Source organism: Falco cherrug, chromosome 6, assembly GCF_023634085.1.
Source record: "Falco cherrug isolate bFalChe1 chromosome 6, bFalChe1.pri, whole genome shotgun sequence".
NCBI lineage: Eukaryota > Metazoa > Chordata > Aves > Falconiformes > Falconidae > Falco > Falco cherrug.
The window spans coordinates 4,431,292-4,448,659 of record NC_073702.1 but is presented as its reverse complement, the minus strand read 5'-3'; the positions used below and the strand labels follow the sequence as shown (position 1 = coordinate 4,448,659).

The 17,368-nt window shown below is 44.6% G+C and overlaps 1 protein-coding gene across 6 annotated transcripts in view; it reads right to left on the bottom strand.

Annotated features, from left to right (window-relative positions):
* Nucleotides 1-17,368, bottom strand: part of BACH2 (BTB domain and CNC homolog 2) — a 196,863-nt gene that overhangs the window by 72,012 nt on the left and 107,483 nt on the right. Inside the window, exon 1 of one of the 6 annotated variants that reach the window (XM_055713239.1) lies at nt 10,458-10,591. The exons of the other annotated variants lie outside the window; for them this stretch is intronic. Within the exon in view, the coding sequence (XP_055569214.1) occupies nt 10,458-10,469 (12 nt within the window). The 5' untranslated portion in view covers nt 10,470-10,591. Of the gene's footprint in view, nt 1-10,457; nt 10,592-17,368 lie in introns of those variants that run through there. 6 annotated transcript variants of the gene reach the window in all.

The following is a 17,368-nucleotide window of genomic DNA, read 5'->3' as shown; positions in this document are numbered from 1 at the left end:
TAGTTTTTGAACTTGCAGACAGCTGGAAAATGCCTACTTAGGCTAGTGTGCACATCTTTGAGTAATTCTTACTTGCTAATTACTCATCTAGAAGCTGCCAAGAGCTATTCTAACATTTTGCTAACTAGCAAGGTATATCACATCACATTATCATGTATCATGTGAATTAACAACAGGATGCTGGTGAAGTGATGGGATAAAAATCAGGTAGTTGAGAAAAAAAATTAAAGCTAATTGATTTGCAACAACAACAAAAAAATAATCTGTGGTACGCAAACAGTGTTTCAGAAACGAAGAACACGGCTGGAGAACAAAAAACAAAAGCGAAACTAGGATTTGCAGAAGTTGTCAGAGTAGATTCCTGTTCTTGGTGACAGATGAGACTGAAGCCTGGGACCCCTTGCAAACGAGACTTGCTAATACTCCACCAACCCACTGCAACCAGAGCAATATTCCTCTCTGCAACACAACAGATGTGATTCAAACTGGCAAGCCCTCGCACATAAAAGCACAATGCTTTCCCATGCTCAGTGAGGTTTCTGCAATTTTCATCGTAGTGGCCCAGAGGGAATTCCAGTTTGCTGTGTGCAGGAAGCTCACTGGTGCTCCTGCATTGCAGAGCAGACCCTGCCATGGCTGAAGGGGCACCAAAGGGCACCAAGCAAGTGCTGCTGAAGGAACACCCTCAAGGTGGATCCGCCGGTGGCACAGGCATCCCGTGCAGCCCTTGGGCCTTTGTGGGAGGTGGGGGGAGGCAGCCTGGAGGGGAATCAAAGAAGCACCTTTATACATGTGCATGCACATTAACTGCAGTGAGCTGATGCAGGATTTGCAACAGGAACAGCTGCCCTGAAAGTGGCAAAGGCAAGTTATTATCAGGATGAACATCCTTACGCAGCATCTCAGGGGAGACTCTGGCCACCTTTAATCAAATGTCTTTTTCCTGGAATGCTGTTAAGCTGTGGTCATCAATCCCATTTAAGGGAACGGAAAGAAGGCTTTGTATCACCACCTTCCCTCCTCACTCGATGTGACATAAAATACTGGCACATCAGCGCAGGCAAAAGAAACAGAGCCTGGCTGACAATGGTCACACTCACGTATTTATTAAGCAGCCCGGGGACAGCGGCACCAGGAGCAGAAGATGACTATGCAGCTTGTTCATCGAATGCCTGCAGCAGCAGCTTCCTGCTACTGAAGAGGTTTCCTTGAAATACCTCCATAAACGCTCTGCAACCAAAATGCAAAAGCAGCCACTTGCCTTGTTCCGATTGTCCACTTGAACTTTTTGAGAAGGTTGCATGTATTTACCAGCAGTCTGCAGTGCTGTGTTGCCAGCCGACTTGGGGCAGAACGACTGCAGAACCTGACTGTGGTACTTACACGATCCACGCATGGCTTTGCCTCTCATTCCTCAAAAGGGCACGTAGGGAGACCCAGCAGTACCCCCATGCCCTGGCAGGCTGCGGGGGCAGGCAGATCACCATCGGGTGGTTAGGAGCTTGTGCTGCCGCTGCCAGGGCTGTAGGTAAGGCAGAGGTGGTTACCTTGACTTCTTGGCTACTCATCCAGATTGGTAAAATCAGTTAAAGGACAAGGCGATTTTCGTGATCGTTATGGCCTAGACAGGGGCTGGAATTTGACCCACGTTGGTCATTCAGACGTTTCACTGCTGGGCACTGCTACAGGGTTTAGCGTTGCTGCTGCCTTCAGTCTCTTTCCACAGCTTCATCTTGTCTGTGCTCTGTATACATAAGCACACACAGACCCTGAGACTCACAGTGAACCCTTGTAATTCCGGCTGTCAGCAGCTGATGTGGAGTCAGAAAAAAAAACCATCCTTCAGCAAGAGGTCGCGTCTATAAATATGGCAAAACTAATTATCCCAAGAAGGGTTCTCCTTCCTCTTAAAATTAGCAGTGTATACAGTCGGATATCTCAATGTAAACACATCGCTCTGAATTTCACCAGCTTCACCATCAAGCACTGCTGCACTGCTATGGAATGAAAAGTATGAATCCTGTACGAGGTCTCTAACAGATACGAAATCTGACAAGTGAAAAGTTTTACTGTAGTGTTTTTAAAAGAGTGAAATTAGAGAGAAAAAGTGTGAAGCCTAAAACCAGCAAGACACCAAAAGTTACAAGAGAAGTACAAATGGTGCGTTAACAAGAGAAATATTAAATGTGTGCATGTGAGAAACGGGTAAGATAGGTGAAGACCTTCCTGTGACCAAGGCAGTGGGCAAGCTCCAACCGAGAGTCCAGGAGAGAAAAAGGGCAGGTAGTCGTAAGACAGGACAAGGGAGCCGATGCTATCCTGGGTTCAAGAACAGGAAGTCTTTCCAGAAAAACTGCTCTGGGTAGTTTTAAGTAATTATCTATAAAATATAGGGCAAGAAAGAGCCTCCAGGACCAGGCAGACCTGGGGACTATGTAAGCCACATCTCGCAAGCCAGAAGAGCTCAGAAACATCCTTGCTAGGGCATATCCTTGCTAGATCCTTGCTAGGGATGCTTTTTTTTAATTTTTTTTTTTTTGAGGGGGGGGGGGGGGGGAGGGAAATTTTGCTTCATTATTTCAAGTCTGGTTTTAAGTAAATACTTCTTTAATCCTTAAAGGCATCCCTTAAATCTCCTCTAGTTTCCTGGTTTTTCAGAGACAAAAGCAGAGTGCTGCATTCACTCAAGTATGGTTGTCCCTCAAACTGGTGAACGGGACATCTCCTGCAGTTCCCAGTGGGGCTACACAGATCTGCAGTAGCAAAAGGATAATGAGACGCATACTCCCTCATATTTAACAAAGGAGCCTGTACGAAAGAGTTGTCTTCCAGTGACCACTGCTAGACTGGAAAGCCCTTTAGCATGCAGTTGGAGGGTGGAAAGAAAGGCAGAATGAATCATGAATGAGCAAATAAGGTTATGGGACACCCCCACACTTTTCCATTTCAGCTCTGTAAAGTTCAGCTATACCCAGGTGGTGCTACTGGAACCCCCATCCAGAGAGAGAGAACTGAGCAAGTCTGAATCAATCAGATCCTGTCTAAGAATTGAGCAAAATCCTGCAACACAACAGAGGATGGAGAAGTTGTCATCATTTACGCAGGAATAACAAAGAAAGGCGAGTCTGGCAACCTTATCCTAAACAAAGAAATAATCAGGTGAGCTTCACCCAGCACAGTTGTTGGGAGAAAAGGTCAGATTTCTGAGCAGAAAATTGACTTGTCTCCCAAACCCTTCCCATGTCCTCAGGTACAGAAGCACTGCCAGCTTCTGCAGAGGAAGCCTGCCCTGGAGCTCCACAGGAGCAGAAAGGGGGACATGACAAGTGCCATAGGCAAATTTTTGCAGCAAAGGAGCAACTACTGCTTAACCAATGCAAAACGACAGCCTCAAACGCTCGTGCAATGATGAAGCATCAGCAAAAGCCAAATGGGAGATGAACAGAAACACGCTCTCACATCCAGAGCCATCTGTCCCTCTTCCCTCATTCTTGTTGTTTTACAAATTGACCTACTGTTCCAAATCCCAGATTTTCAGAAACAGCACTGGCTGAAGGTATTACTGGGAAAAACGATCAGTGTCAGCTAACCAATGTAACTGAGGAACTCTTTCCAGGAGGCTGAGGCAGTGATGACAGAAACTGGAAAACCAAAATGCCAGAGAGGGGGAAGCATGGGACACTTGGATACACAGGCAAGAAGCAGCAGGACCAACATTTGACAGTGCAAGTGGTGTTCTCTTCTGCTGAAAGCAATTGAGAAGTTTGCTTAGCAAAGATGATTCATGTTTTTTGGTATAAATGGTGTATTTCAGAGGACAAACAACCATCCCTTCCCGACTCTCCAGACTGGCCTCAGAGTAAAGGAGATAAGAATACTCAGGAGATTCCTAAAATCTATTACTATACCAAATAAATAGCTAGTAATCTCCTGTGAACTGAAAATCCCTTTGCCTATTCCCAAACAATTACTGCCTCCCCACCCTGTACAAAGATAAATTTCCTCTCCAAGGTAATTTTTAATATTTTAAGTAGGCTTGGTAATGGCAACCCTGTTACTTTAATATCCTCAGAGACCCTTACCATCTCTCCCTGTTGAGGTTTTCCACAAAGCACCCATCCTCATAGTTTTTTAGTCTTTTGAGCCCTTAATTTCCTATTAGATTGGCATGTCTTCATTGGCCTGACTAGTTTTACTGTGTGTTTCAATCGGTGGTGAGTGAGTAACCCCCTCGCAAGGCTTTTGGGGGGGATTTCCTCCCAGCACTGCCAAAGGAGCCACGACTTGATGCGTGTCCTCCCCCACCTTGGCGCTCCCTCTCCCTTTGAAATGGGGAAAAAGGAAAACTAGAAAACGCAACAGATGGTCTGAAATCCTCTTCCTGTGAAAACCATCACTACGGCAGCTAGCTTAGGCAATATTTCAAATATTTCCGCATGTACCAACAGCGGTATCCATGACTAGGGAAGACGAGGAGACTGCTTGTCAAACTCCCCCATAGGCACACTGTTTCCAGTAGCCTAGTCCTCTTGTTGAAGGCTCTCTTCCCTACTATAAATCCAATAAGAAAACTAATCTTCTCCAGATTTAAAGCTGACAGGTGGTACATGCATAATTAAAGATGACCTAACAGAGAATGCTCTCGTTTCTGGCATATTATCAGACACTTAAGCAAAGCAATTATCAGTAAGCAATCTTTTCTGTCAACAGAGATTGGATGAAACATTTTGGCAGTCAGGAAGATACTGTAACAATGATACACACGTATTTGCAAATACTTCAGCAATATAACATAGGCTTAAATCTCTCCTGTCTCAGAGGAATGCCTTCATCACCTATGGAGGACTACAGTAACTTCTTCTCACATTTCTGTGTTCCCCTGTGCTACTTCCATGGACTCATGGTAAATACTGCACAGCCTCCACCTTGCTCCTACTCACGTCAACCTCTTCCTTCAACTCACCTGCACTCCCTACAAATCCCGCCGTTCCTCCCCACCTAGTCTTCCTGTCCTCCCTAGCTCCCACACCCCTTAGACCTGCACTAGCTGGTAGATGGTTGATTTGTCCCCCAGGGAACCCTGTCCTACTGCTTTTTTTTTTCTGCAAAAAGCAAGCAAAACCCCAGAAAACTTGTCCTTCCTCTTCCTTACTCAAAAGCAAACAAAAATCCAGCTCCTCCAGCAAAACCCGGTGAAGCCTCCCCCAAATGCCCTCTTCTTCACCCGCAGGTAGCAGCCACCTGCGGCGTGTCAGCGCTATGTCACTCTCTTTGTCCTCGTTATAGCTCTTGTGACATGAACACCTGTGGGGAGGAATTACAGGCCTCATATGTTACGACGGACTGTGCCTGTTGTGAAGAACCACGTCTTACTCATTGTGGACCACGAGCTGAACACCTTTCCCCTGGGAGCTGTGAAGGTGGAAGAGATGCCTTGCTCTGCCCAGCTTATAGAGGGGGCAAGTGCAAGCGAAGATTGGTGGGGAATTTTATGTGGAATCAACCCAAAAGTCTATGCTAGAACTAGGAACATCTTCCCTGCTTTTTGGTTGAACAAGCAGATGGCATTGCCTCCCAAAATAGCAATGTCACCCATGCAGTTTGAAAGAGGCAGAAACTTTTTAACCTAAACTCTTAAAAAGCTTCCTTCAAGCAGTGTTTTGCCATGAATCCAGAAAGCGTTCTGTGCCTTTTTTTTCCCCTCCTAAGAAGGGATTTTTAAAAAAGGATCTTTTGGGGAAGAAAAACAGGCAGAGCAAAAAATAATTAGGAAAAGGAAAGCCTAAAAAGGTGAGTGGTTTTCTTAATTTGGGGGAAATTAGGATTGTGAGAAGCATTATAAACCATAATTACATACACACATGGGACTGCACTTTACCTTACAAAAGAGCTGCTCTTAGGGTATAAAATTGCTTTAATATTGCACTAAGACAAGTGTTTTTTAAAAAAAGACTTATGATAATGGATTTTCAAAGCAAAAGTAAAGCTGCTTTTCCCTGAGAACAGGGCTTTAGAGCAGGGAAACTTCACAATGCCAGTGGTGTGCGTTTTGCTGCATTTCACAAGATCTCTCATTATTTAAATTCCAATGTATTTATGTCATACATGGATAAACGATCTTATTGTTCAGAACATGTCTTTATATGAACATCTCTGCTGTTAGAACTAGTGCTGTTTTGCCTTTCCCCCCCACTCTCCTTACCAAGACAGAACAAAAGTCTCTTTTACTGCAGTTTTGGGAACTTCATGCAAATGGCAGTTTTTACACATCAATCGTCAGTTTAATAACACTAATGATAAGAGGGGAATTAATGGTAATGGGCTGACTTTTTGGCAAGCAAATCAGAGTTTATAGAGAAGTTTCTGCTATGTCAAACTTCACAGCCATGTGTTATCAAAAGCACTAGCAGTGAGAATTAAGATTAAACCACTGACTCATTAGCAAGCTGGGCTTGCTAACCACAACGTTTCTGCACAAAGGTTGATTATTTAGAAATGCGTTGTACAAGATAGGAAGTCTTGGTAGTCTTCTGGGACAGCGGAGAGCCATTTACATAACAAAATCCATTTGCCAGGGGATATAGATCTGACTGAGGAGGCTCCGTATCTCCCTCAGTTAAAGCAATACCGGTTAGTCTCTCATTCCTCCCCAAGGCACAGAGCGTGGTCACTCCTTCTCCTGTTCCACCCCACTCTTGCAATTGTGGTAATTTGCAGCATTTGAAGTCCAGTCCTGCACCCACCGCTCCCCATGCGTGACCCTGGTGACTTCACAGGTGCTGCTTACAGGCGCTCGTGCCACAAGACCAGCGTGGGAAGAGGAAAACGGCATCATATGGAGAGCTGGGGCAGCGAGAACAAACGGGTCTTCTGTGGATTGACGGACGACTACAAAGAGCCACATTTTGAAAACATGGCTCAATCATGACCGCAGGAATGACACTGAATATAAGAAAAAGCATATGCTTCCCCAACACGCGAAAAAAGAAAGATATGTCAGAATGCCAGGTTTTGACACAAAATACCACGGGAGAAGTGAGCGACAGCAGATTTTCAGTAATACTACAAATGGGTGCTTAAGCAGGCATAGTAGTTTCCCATGGTAATGACGGTCTAAGGACAAGCTTCATATCTCTTAGATGTTAACTGTTTCACCCTGACAGACAGACACAGTCCCACACTCCAGCCCAGTTCTAATGCGGGAAATGCAGATACAAATTACACTTTGCTTCCTCCCACTCACCTTTGGCTATGATCAGGACTGGCTAATAAATTGCTCTAATATTGAATCCCATCCCACCTAGGGCATCTCCTTTTCCACGCATGCCTCACCGCTTTTTCACACTGCCTGTAGGTTTGATGCTATGGTTTCCAGCTATGGGCTGTAAGCACTGAATCCCGCATCCTGAGGAGGATGGGCCATTCCCATGGAAGCATTTAAACCACAACGTCTCCAGAGTCGATACCCTTCAGTTTGGCTGTATTTCCTGGCTAATGCCCCCACAACTTGAAATGGTATTTCCAGGCAAAGAAACCTATGCTAAGGACTGCTGATGTATCTGCGCTGCATGTCCATCCTCCTGCCATGTGTGGGCTTTGCTGAGAATCAAGTTTTGTAGAGGAGAAATGAAGTTTGCTCCCTTATTATTTACAATATGCACTTCTCAGTGATGCTTTTAATGAGTAGGCAAGTGGAAAAATACATTTTTAAGCAGTACAAAATCTGCTAAAGTTTTAGAAGCAGCCCCAAGGCAGGCAAGCCTTATTACGCACTGCAGGGATGAAATGTAGCGTTTTCGGGGAGAAGCCGTTTTACCACTGGGAGAACTGTGGGAGCTGGGCTGTCCCACCCATAAGCAGACTAGGAAATGACAGGAGCTGGTAGATGTTGTCTGCATGTATGGTCAGAGACAGAGAAGTAGTTAAGCCACATCCCTGAGGTACCACCCCTGTGAGGGTGGATGTAATAGGTCATTACAGAGGGAAAAAAGGTGATAAATAACTATTCCACTCAACACCATCACTGTGACTGGGGGAAGCAAGGTGGCATTAGCAGTAGGTCTGGGTGGGCAACGAGCAAAACAGCGTGAGAAACACATAGGTGCGATGTGCCAGCGCATGCATGCTGAAAGGGATGAAGTCTCTGATTTTTGCTGCACTGTTGATATGATGTCATGCTTCTAGCTGCCTGCATCATGGACCTTGCCATGTCACCCAAGTGCCTCTAAACGAGACCGTAAAGTTTCTGTCCCATGATCTGCTGCTGCTCACTACAATGCAGCCCCAGACATTACTAGTGAGAATGGTAATAACCTTCCTCTCCCCATAAACCTATGCTAGAATTACTCTATAGCCAAAACCCAGCCCCAAAATCAAGTCCTCAGCCAAATGAAGCAATGCATAAAGATCACTGCTTGAGCTGGGAACACACACCTAGATTTTTCCCAAGTCTGAAGGAGTCCCAGTTCCTACCGAAAAAATGGGAGCTGTGCATGTTCAACCTTTTGCTGCAGGCTGGTACGCACTCTGAACACCATCTCAAAAAATACTATTGCTTCATCAATACATTTGTAATTCAACCAAAATAATTTCAAAAAGCATCTGAAGAGCTTTGCATGGTAAATATCAGAAAAACACCGCTTTCCAACCCTGCAGCCAGTTGTTCTGTAATATCTTCTGCTTTGTGCTGACAACCTTTTTTCCCTCCAATCATTCAGACACAATGCCTTCAGGTCTGTCTAAGTAATGTAATTTACTGGAGTGGAATTCCCTTGATACCTTCTGCAGCACTCAGTGACAGTATCATTTATACTCTACACTGTCATGCCATGACACTGATACATTGGCTTTCATCCCTCATTCAGCACAGAGGGTGCAATTTCACCTTCCATTGTGCCCTTTTGCAGACTGCGCGTACAAATTCCCTCCATTCATTCCTAATTACAAACCTCTGCTGAAATACTCTCATTAGATTTATATTTCTCACTCCAAAGTGTCAATCTGATTTGAAAATTCCAATTTTCCGGAAGATTCATCCATTAGCAGCGACCTCCAAAGCATTCCTTAACTGAGTGCATTAAAAGTGAAGCTGGCAGAGCAGAGACGCACTTAAAATACACCATTACAGCAAATCTCCATTGCTAATGTTTTTGCATTATTCGAGCAATGCAATAAGGAGCTTGTGACCAGGCAGCTCTGTTCCTCCGGCAAGTGACAGGCAGCAGTCAACTGCTCTGTCCGGCTCTGCTCCCGTTGTGAGGCTGCACCACATCCCTAAGCATCCACCATTCCCCCCAGGTATGTGGGAGGCGGTCGCTGGCTGACCGGGGTCTGCGGCCACCGTGTCACAGGACCTCCTGTACATCGCAGGGAGCAGCAACAGCCCAGGTGGCTGTTTAAAGGACTTCAGAAACTGAGAGACATAGAAAGGGTTTATGACAACTGCAAAAACGCCCGAGTGCAGCTTGTTTGCTGCGGGAAAGTTAAAAAAAACGAAGCTGGGGGGTTTCTGAGGTAGCAGATCTTTTGCTATGCAACCCAACAGGCTGTTAGAGCTCTTCAGCTAAAAATCTCAACTGTATCACTTTGGTCACTTATACTAATCCTAATTTAGCAGCCACATGCAGGACTGTTCCCTTCAGACTGTATACTGAAAACACAACTCCACAGACTCCATGGAGCAGCTCTGCGAGTGGTTAAAAGGATCAAAAAAACATCTGTCCACCTTTTCAAGAGAAAGGTAAACACCTTGCAAACCTCATCACCATACAAGGGAAAAAATGAAGAGCCCAGCAGTGGGTACTGATAGTTGCACAATGCGCCCTATGTGCCATCTCTAAAAATAGCCTGTGCGGCGATACCCCTGGAAAAGACCAGCGTGTCTCATCCAGCTGGAAAGTGCGGCAGCGGTGAGCGGTGCGTGAGTGCCATCACCGCATGACGCGCTCTCTCCTGCTGTTATCTTCAAAGCCATCAGGTTTGAACTCATCAGCATCGGGCGCAGCAGTAGAAAGGAGGAGGAGGGAGGAGAAAAAACCCACCTCTACATCTGTACCTAAAAGGGAAAATTTCACCGAAAAAATGACAACAAGCACTCACGCCACTTGTCAGCATCTGGTCACCTACAGGACTGGGACACGCAGGCGATTATAACAGATGTAATGTAATTCCCTGCAGCAACCACTGCTGTGGAAACTAATTATTGCTGAAGTTTTGCCTGTTCCCACCTGAAATATTTAAAACCTTGATTACTGCATTAGCTCTCTTGCCTTTCGTACTTTGTATCAAGGCAAGAGACGGTCCAAGGGGCGCACACAGATGTAAAAGCAGAAATGTGCATTTCAGCAGAAAGGCAAAAGTAAAGCAGCATCGACAGGCACTGAGCTCTTCTGAAAAGAGGGGGCGGGTTACACCAAGATAATTTAAAAGGATTTCATATTGCATAATAAAAGACTCACCGCTGACAGCATGGCTGTTCCATGGAACAAGCGTGTGTGCCTCTAAGTGCCCCCAGCACCCTACATCCTCCGTGCCACGTGGTGTTGTTACTCAGAGTGAAAACCTATTGTCTCGTGCAGCCCAGTTCTCAAGACCAACACCTCTGCTACCCTGTCAAGCCTGGAAAACCTGGAAAGGTCACAAAGCAACAAGGAAGCAGCGAAGCTCAAGCTGCCACACAGCAGAAAGCAAGTTTTCAGCCTCTACCTTTGTTTCTGCAGCTCTTGGATAGATGTTCTCTCTATTCATCCATCGCAAGAATGACATCAAACCGAGAGGCCTGACATGCACAGGCACACTCATTCTCTGGAAATGCCACGGCTACTTAATGAGCGAAGCTGGGACAGCACCAAACCTGACACCATGAAGTTACGAATTTCCCTGCATATGCTGACAACGTCTCTCTTGAATATTTCTCTTGGCCACAAGCTGAACTACCAATTAACGTGGTCAGAGCAGATTTAGTAGCTCAAGATATTGCAACTAATTTAGTAGGTTCCTAACCAGTACAACTACCTGGAAAATCTACCGAGACAGCATATTTCAATACTGTCACCCTAAAAAACAAAGCAAAAGGATTTTAGGTGCCAAAAGTTAACCCTGAGAATTTGTTCCTTGATGATCAGCAGTTTTGTATAGTTCTCCTTTCCACCCCCCCACCCCCCTCCCTTATTTTTCTTTTTCTTTGCCAGAAGATGAAGTTCTGGATCAACAGTGACGTTCTGGAGGGCTGATTTTAAGGATCTTTCAGTCCTCTCCAAAGCTGCTCTTTCCAGAGAGCTGAACAATTCTTCTTCCAAAGTTCTTTCATCACTACCTCTTACTTATGCTCCAAGCCTAACTCTATTTTTTTTCTTTTTTAAAGCAAGAAGCTGATGAATTAACATAGTTAGACCACACCGCAAGTAAACTCTGCCTCTCCTTCCAACACAGACCCATGTACAAGCATTTAAGCCTAGGACTCACCAGACAAAGCTGAAGTCGCAGGCAAGCCAGTCATCAGAGCTAGAGAAGAATTATGCTTGCTCTACAAATTCTGAAGCATTTGAATCTTATTTTTAGTTGTACACAAAGGGCAATAAATGGAAAATCTTATTGTAACCACTGCTTTTTCATGGCCACCCACACTTCCAACACCTACAGCAAAAGTATATAAATGCAAAAACCCCAGAACTCATGGCTCATCTGAACAAGGGATGCAAACTAGCTAATGGCTGTTACTTTTTTTCCAGTTTGTATTTACAGTGCCATTACATTCTGTTAAGCATCAAGGACAGCTATTGGTATGCAGTGCGTATCCACTGTCAAGGATCCTGCTGGATTTTCATACCTTTAATTAACTGCTTTCTCCCAGTTACCTGGTAGAGTCCTTTTCCAAGTTAGCTGACCACTGACCAGTTTTTGAATGATGAAATGGAGGAGTTGCCTCTCCCTAACTCTCAGTTTTTTCCCCCACTGCCCAAACTACTGAGGTACAAGGAGTTAATGCTTCACTCACCTGTGAGAAATTATGCTGAATACTTTACCCAGAAACTGGTGATTACGAAAAAAATCCCTTTACACTCATAACAGTAGAAGAACTTCAAACAAATTGCTGTCAAGGATGATTTCATTGTGTTTAAATCCACTTTAACTCAAGTCGCTTTGCAAATTATTCTGTAATTTAATACCTAAAACTCCCAGGTCTACTACGATGCCAGTTTACTTTCCTGTCTGTCCTATGCCTGATTCTTTCCATTTACCAAAAGCAACACAAGAATGAACCTGATTATCATCTGAAAACCTGCAGAAAGCTAACTCAATTAGCTGAGTAAAGAAGAAATACAGAAAAAGGTCCATCTTAAGACCAGACCCAACAAGAGTACAGGTGATGCCACATCTGCCAATGGGGTAAAGACGAGTCAACAATCTCATGTCATTAATTACCTTGCTGTCTCTGAAAATGCAAGTTATTATAGCCAGAGAAGCATCCGCTACAACATTTTTATTTCTCAACTTTTTGCAAATTATAACAGGAAACACGTCCCGTAAACTAGCAATCAATATTTAACAAAATAATCTAAGACAAAGTGCCAGCCCTGGAAAAATGTACCTTTACCTGCCTTTGGTCATTAATTGCCCACCAGACCCAATGGCCCATCACCTTCCCACAGCCCCCGGCAAGCCGAGCGCAGAGCCGGCTGCTCTCTACGCGCACTGCTGAGATCAGGTGTGTGCTTCTCTGGCGAGGATTTAGGTCGTAGGATCTGTGCGCTGAATGCTGCAGAAGCACGGGTATCTAAGTATTATGAAAATAAATGGGTCATACACCACTGAGCTAACAACCACACCACCCCCAAGCCGGGCACTGAATGACTGTGCAGGGCTCTGCCAGAGGGAGAGGACAGATTGAACCAGCAGTGAAAACAAAACTGTTGTGGTGAGATGGATTTTACTTTTCACTGGTTTGGGTTACAGAGAAAGTTGATCTTGCCATCACCACCTCTCAGTTTTTCTGTTAAAAAAAAAAATAAAAAAAAAATAATAAAGCAACATGTGGGCAGGTAAGCCGTCCTGTGGAGATGGGCTGGCATCTTGCCCCCCCACCCCCCACCCCGGTAAGGGGAAGTGCCGCTGGCCCTGGGCGGAGGGAGGGCTGTGACTCAGTCCCTCAGGCTGACACACACACGCACCCGGGCTGTCACCTGTCACAGCGAAAAATAGAAGTCCTCACCACAACATGGCAGCCACGTGGGAAACGCCGAGTAAACAGATCAGTGACACCGCGTACCCACGCAGCCCATCGCACCACTGGGGTGAGGAACAAACAAACTTGTGGTCAATGGCAGCAAAGGTGAGAGGTGTCGGAATAAATTTGGTTTCATATGGCGCGCTATACTGCAACAAACACCACCGTCCTCCCCCACAGGCTCAGCTAAGCACAAGCAGGATGCTCCTTCGGGCCATACAGCCCATGGTCGCCACGTGTACCCAGACAGGGATGCCTCTGGTACGGGGCTCTTGGTCAGAAAAATCCAGAGTGGGATGTCCTATCACTGCCCACACGTGTGTGCACACGAAGCTACATCGGCACTTTCCAGACCATACTGATTATATTTGTCCATATATATATATATATTTAAAATTGTATTTTTCATATATATCTGTTATTTTTATATATATACACACATATGTATACATACATTAAAAATATATTTAATCAACAGATGTATTTGCTGCAAACACTTATCAAAAGCTGTCCCCAGCCACTCAGACTGGGGGTGCAGCCTGCCTCAAGTACAGAGGCACTGGTGGCACCGAGGAGCACCTGATCACAACGAGGGACCGACACAGTGCTGGCAGTGGTCAACAGCTTTATGTATTCTCAACGTGGGGGCAGTAGGAGTAACTGGATTAATTAGTGGCAAAGAAGATTTCCCCTAGTCTGCAGGAAAATGCTCTTTGGTGCCTGTCAGCACAACAACCAGGGCAGCATGCCACAGGAGGTCGTGAAGCTCCCCGGGGCAGGAGATGCTCCACGTGATGATGCATGAGGTGCAGAGCCCCCATATGCCAGTACTATAAAATGGGTAAGAAAATGCCTTCTCCACTATAAAAACAGCACTCCAACAGGAAAATGTACCAGAAAAATCATGAAATTCAGACATGGCCACGTCTTACATCAAACCCCAGTAGGATAAAACCATCCGTGTCCTCAGGTACAGCCATGGCGCTTGAGACCTGGATTTGGTACGAAGAGTTAGGAGTATTTGATAAGTCAACGTTCAAAGGGATGCGACTTTGCCTTCAGAAATCTGATTTCCTTCTTAACTCAGTCAAGTTACCTGACCTTTTGATGCAGATTTTTAAAAAGACACATTTTTCCCAGGCTGTGGTGGTAGGCGGGTGACAGACATTTAATCACTAAAAATCTGCATCTTAAAATTTTACATTATTTACATCTGCCTACAGATGGTTGTAGGACAGATTTCAAGAAATCTTTTTTAATTTTTTTTGAAATATTCTGAGGAACTCATACCTAGCAAATAGGAAATTTGTGTGCAGAGGTTTCTGCATTTTGGGTTGCCTTTTTTTTCCCCCGAACAAGGCACTTAGCAGCGCTTGCTGAATTCTCAACACTGGATAGATAAGCATGACAAATTAGGACAACTTATTAGATGCAGATTACCATTGATTAGGACGTTATTTTTGCTGCTTTTAAAGGAAAACACATGGGGTAAAACTAAGCGAGAAACGTGAGCAGAGTGTGGAAATTGCTAGGAATCACCACTCGCCTCCGCGGGGATGCCAGCAGCCCTGCCCCAGCATCTGCTCCGAGGCACAGCCATGTCCCCAGCACCTGAGCAAAGCCCCATCCATGCTTTGCCACTAGTGACCGTTTGGGATAACGAACTGTAAGCTGCTCAGTGAAAAGCACAGCTTCTCCCTAATTTGTGTACTCCCTCATTATAATACACACGGTCTAACCTGTCCAGGATTAATTCCCAGGGGCGCTGGATATTCTTATTTTTTTTTAATCTTGGCACACGCACCATAACAGGGTTTTGCAATCTGCTCTGTCAGAACAAGGAAGATACCTTCTGCTTTGAATTCAAACTTCAGTACGTATTGGTTTTTTGGAAATCACATAAATCAGCATCCTAGTAGTATTATAAAAACTAAATAATAAATGGAAGCGGGGGAAGGAAAACTTGTTTACGAAATACACTGCACCCTGGGAAAAGCAAGAAGAATACGGTTGTCACAGCTGGGTCAACCTTGTGTAACTGCTCTTTCCAACAGGGCTAATTAACAAGGGAAAGTTCGCTTCTTTCTATGGGAACTGCTGTAACGAAGTAATTGTTACATGCAGAGTTTGTTATCACAAAAAGCCAGGCAGTGGGAAACACAGAGTTAAATAAGCAACCAGCAGCTTGCCCTCGCATCTACCTCTGCTGGCATGGATCCGCTTGTACAACGGCTACAACCCCGGTGGTACATGTGTTTTCTGAGAGTTAGAGCACACATCTCAAGCACTGGAGCAGAATAATAAAAAAAGGAAAAGAAAAAAAAAAGGGGGGTGGGAAAGAAAAAGGAAAATAAAGTAAAGCACTATTTGATGACAGCTCCTATATCCCTACACCAGTTTTCAAGTTTATTTGGCCCTCAGACCTGATTTTACCACTGGAAATAGAGACTTCTGATTGTTTGCAGCACAAGAAGCAGCAAGACAAAACTTTCTATGCACTTCTTGGAATGAGAGAGGTTGTCTTCCATTTACGTCTATTAAATTCCTGGCTGTTTTTTCAAGTGCCCTAAGAATGATGCCATTTTTAAAGTTAGTTCCTCTGAAAGGGGTTTTAATAGTGAATCTGCAGGATGCCTAATGACAAGCTTTTCAAACATCATGAGAACAGCCTACAAAAAAGTGTGAATAAGGCTTCCAGCCTCATGGGAATGGTGCTAAGTAGGACTGATGAACAAGGTTTTGCGGCCTGCCTAGCTGTTACAACTTGTATTTTCAAGTTTTCTTCCCTTAAGACAAACACTAGAAACAAGTTTCAAGCCAGATCCAGAACTCTCCTGTAGTCAAATGATTCCTGCTATCAGGGGGTTGACTAATAACTGCACCATATATTGCCAAGCCCACAATGAAATTGCAATGCTCTCCCTTTTTTGGACAACAAAATCAAACCAACATGTTGTAAGGCCCCTTTGACAGTGAATTCTGTTACTACCCAACCTTTCTCTGCTGCCTACTACTTCACTATTATTTTTGCTGATACTCATCATACCAGAAAAAGTTGTCTCCTCTCTTTAAAAACGGAATTTCCATATGCATTAAAAAACCCTGTCCTCCTTTCACAATAGACTTTTCTTGTTTTAAACAATACTTTTAGTGTCACACGATCAAATTAAGTACCTCAAATGAAGGTATCTTACTAATACAAACTCTTCAGTTCCAAAACACTCCTGTTTTTTTAGAAGTAGTACTACAAATCCGTTCCTAAGATTAAAAATGTTGTTAGTAAGCATTCAAGAAAAATTGCCCAGTGATGAGCGCTGTGGTTGGCTTCACTGCCCTGTCCTGATTTAATCATTAAAATGTGTCATATGGATTTGTTACTGCAGTGAACGAACAGGGGCAGGACATGCATAGTACCACACTGCGAACCACAATTTTGTATTATCTCTGGCTCAGGCAGCCTTTTGCCAAGCTGCTCTACACCACTATCTGAATGATAAAAACCTCCCAACCATGATGAGATTTGGCTTTATTTTAAAAAGGAATGGAATAAAATTGTGCTCAAGCCTTTTTTCAGAATTCGCAGCTCTGGGATGTCCCACCCTCTGGACAGCACAGACCACCACATCCATGCCATCCTTGTAATGGTCCAGAGGTTTCTCCACCTGCAGATCCACCCCAGAATTAGGGTTAGAACCGCCGAAAAGTAAAAAAATGGTCAAACCAATTTCTCCCCTCTAGAACAGCCCTCCGATTCCATGCCAGGCTGATGCCATGTGACGTTTTAGAGGAGAACTTAACCACGACAGGGGACGAAATGTGTGCATTTGGGAGGAAAAATCAAAGCATGCAACACTCACCAGGAACTACTACCCAGACTGAGAAGATAGGAAGGAGACTGCAGCTCCCCTTTGTCCCTAGCAAATCTGTGTACAGCTTCCTCCACCCTCCTAGAGCCAGGTGGAGCAGCTAAATTTTTAAGCTGATGCTTAAAGAGCCTTTTGGGGCAGCAGGCTGAAAGGAAAAGCAGCACCAGGGCTCCTCCAAGGGAAGTATTCTGGAAACCCCGAAGGAGGATATGGGTTTTATGATGGGAAAAATACAGGGATGCCTGCAGTCCTGCTGAGCAAAGGATGGCCTCCAAAC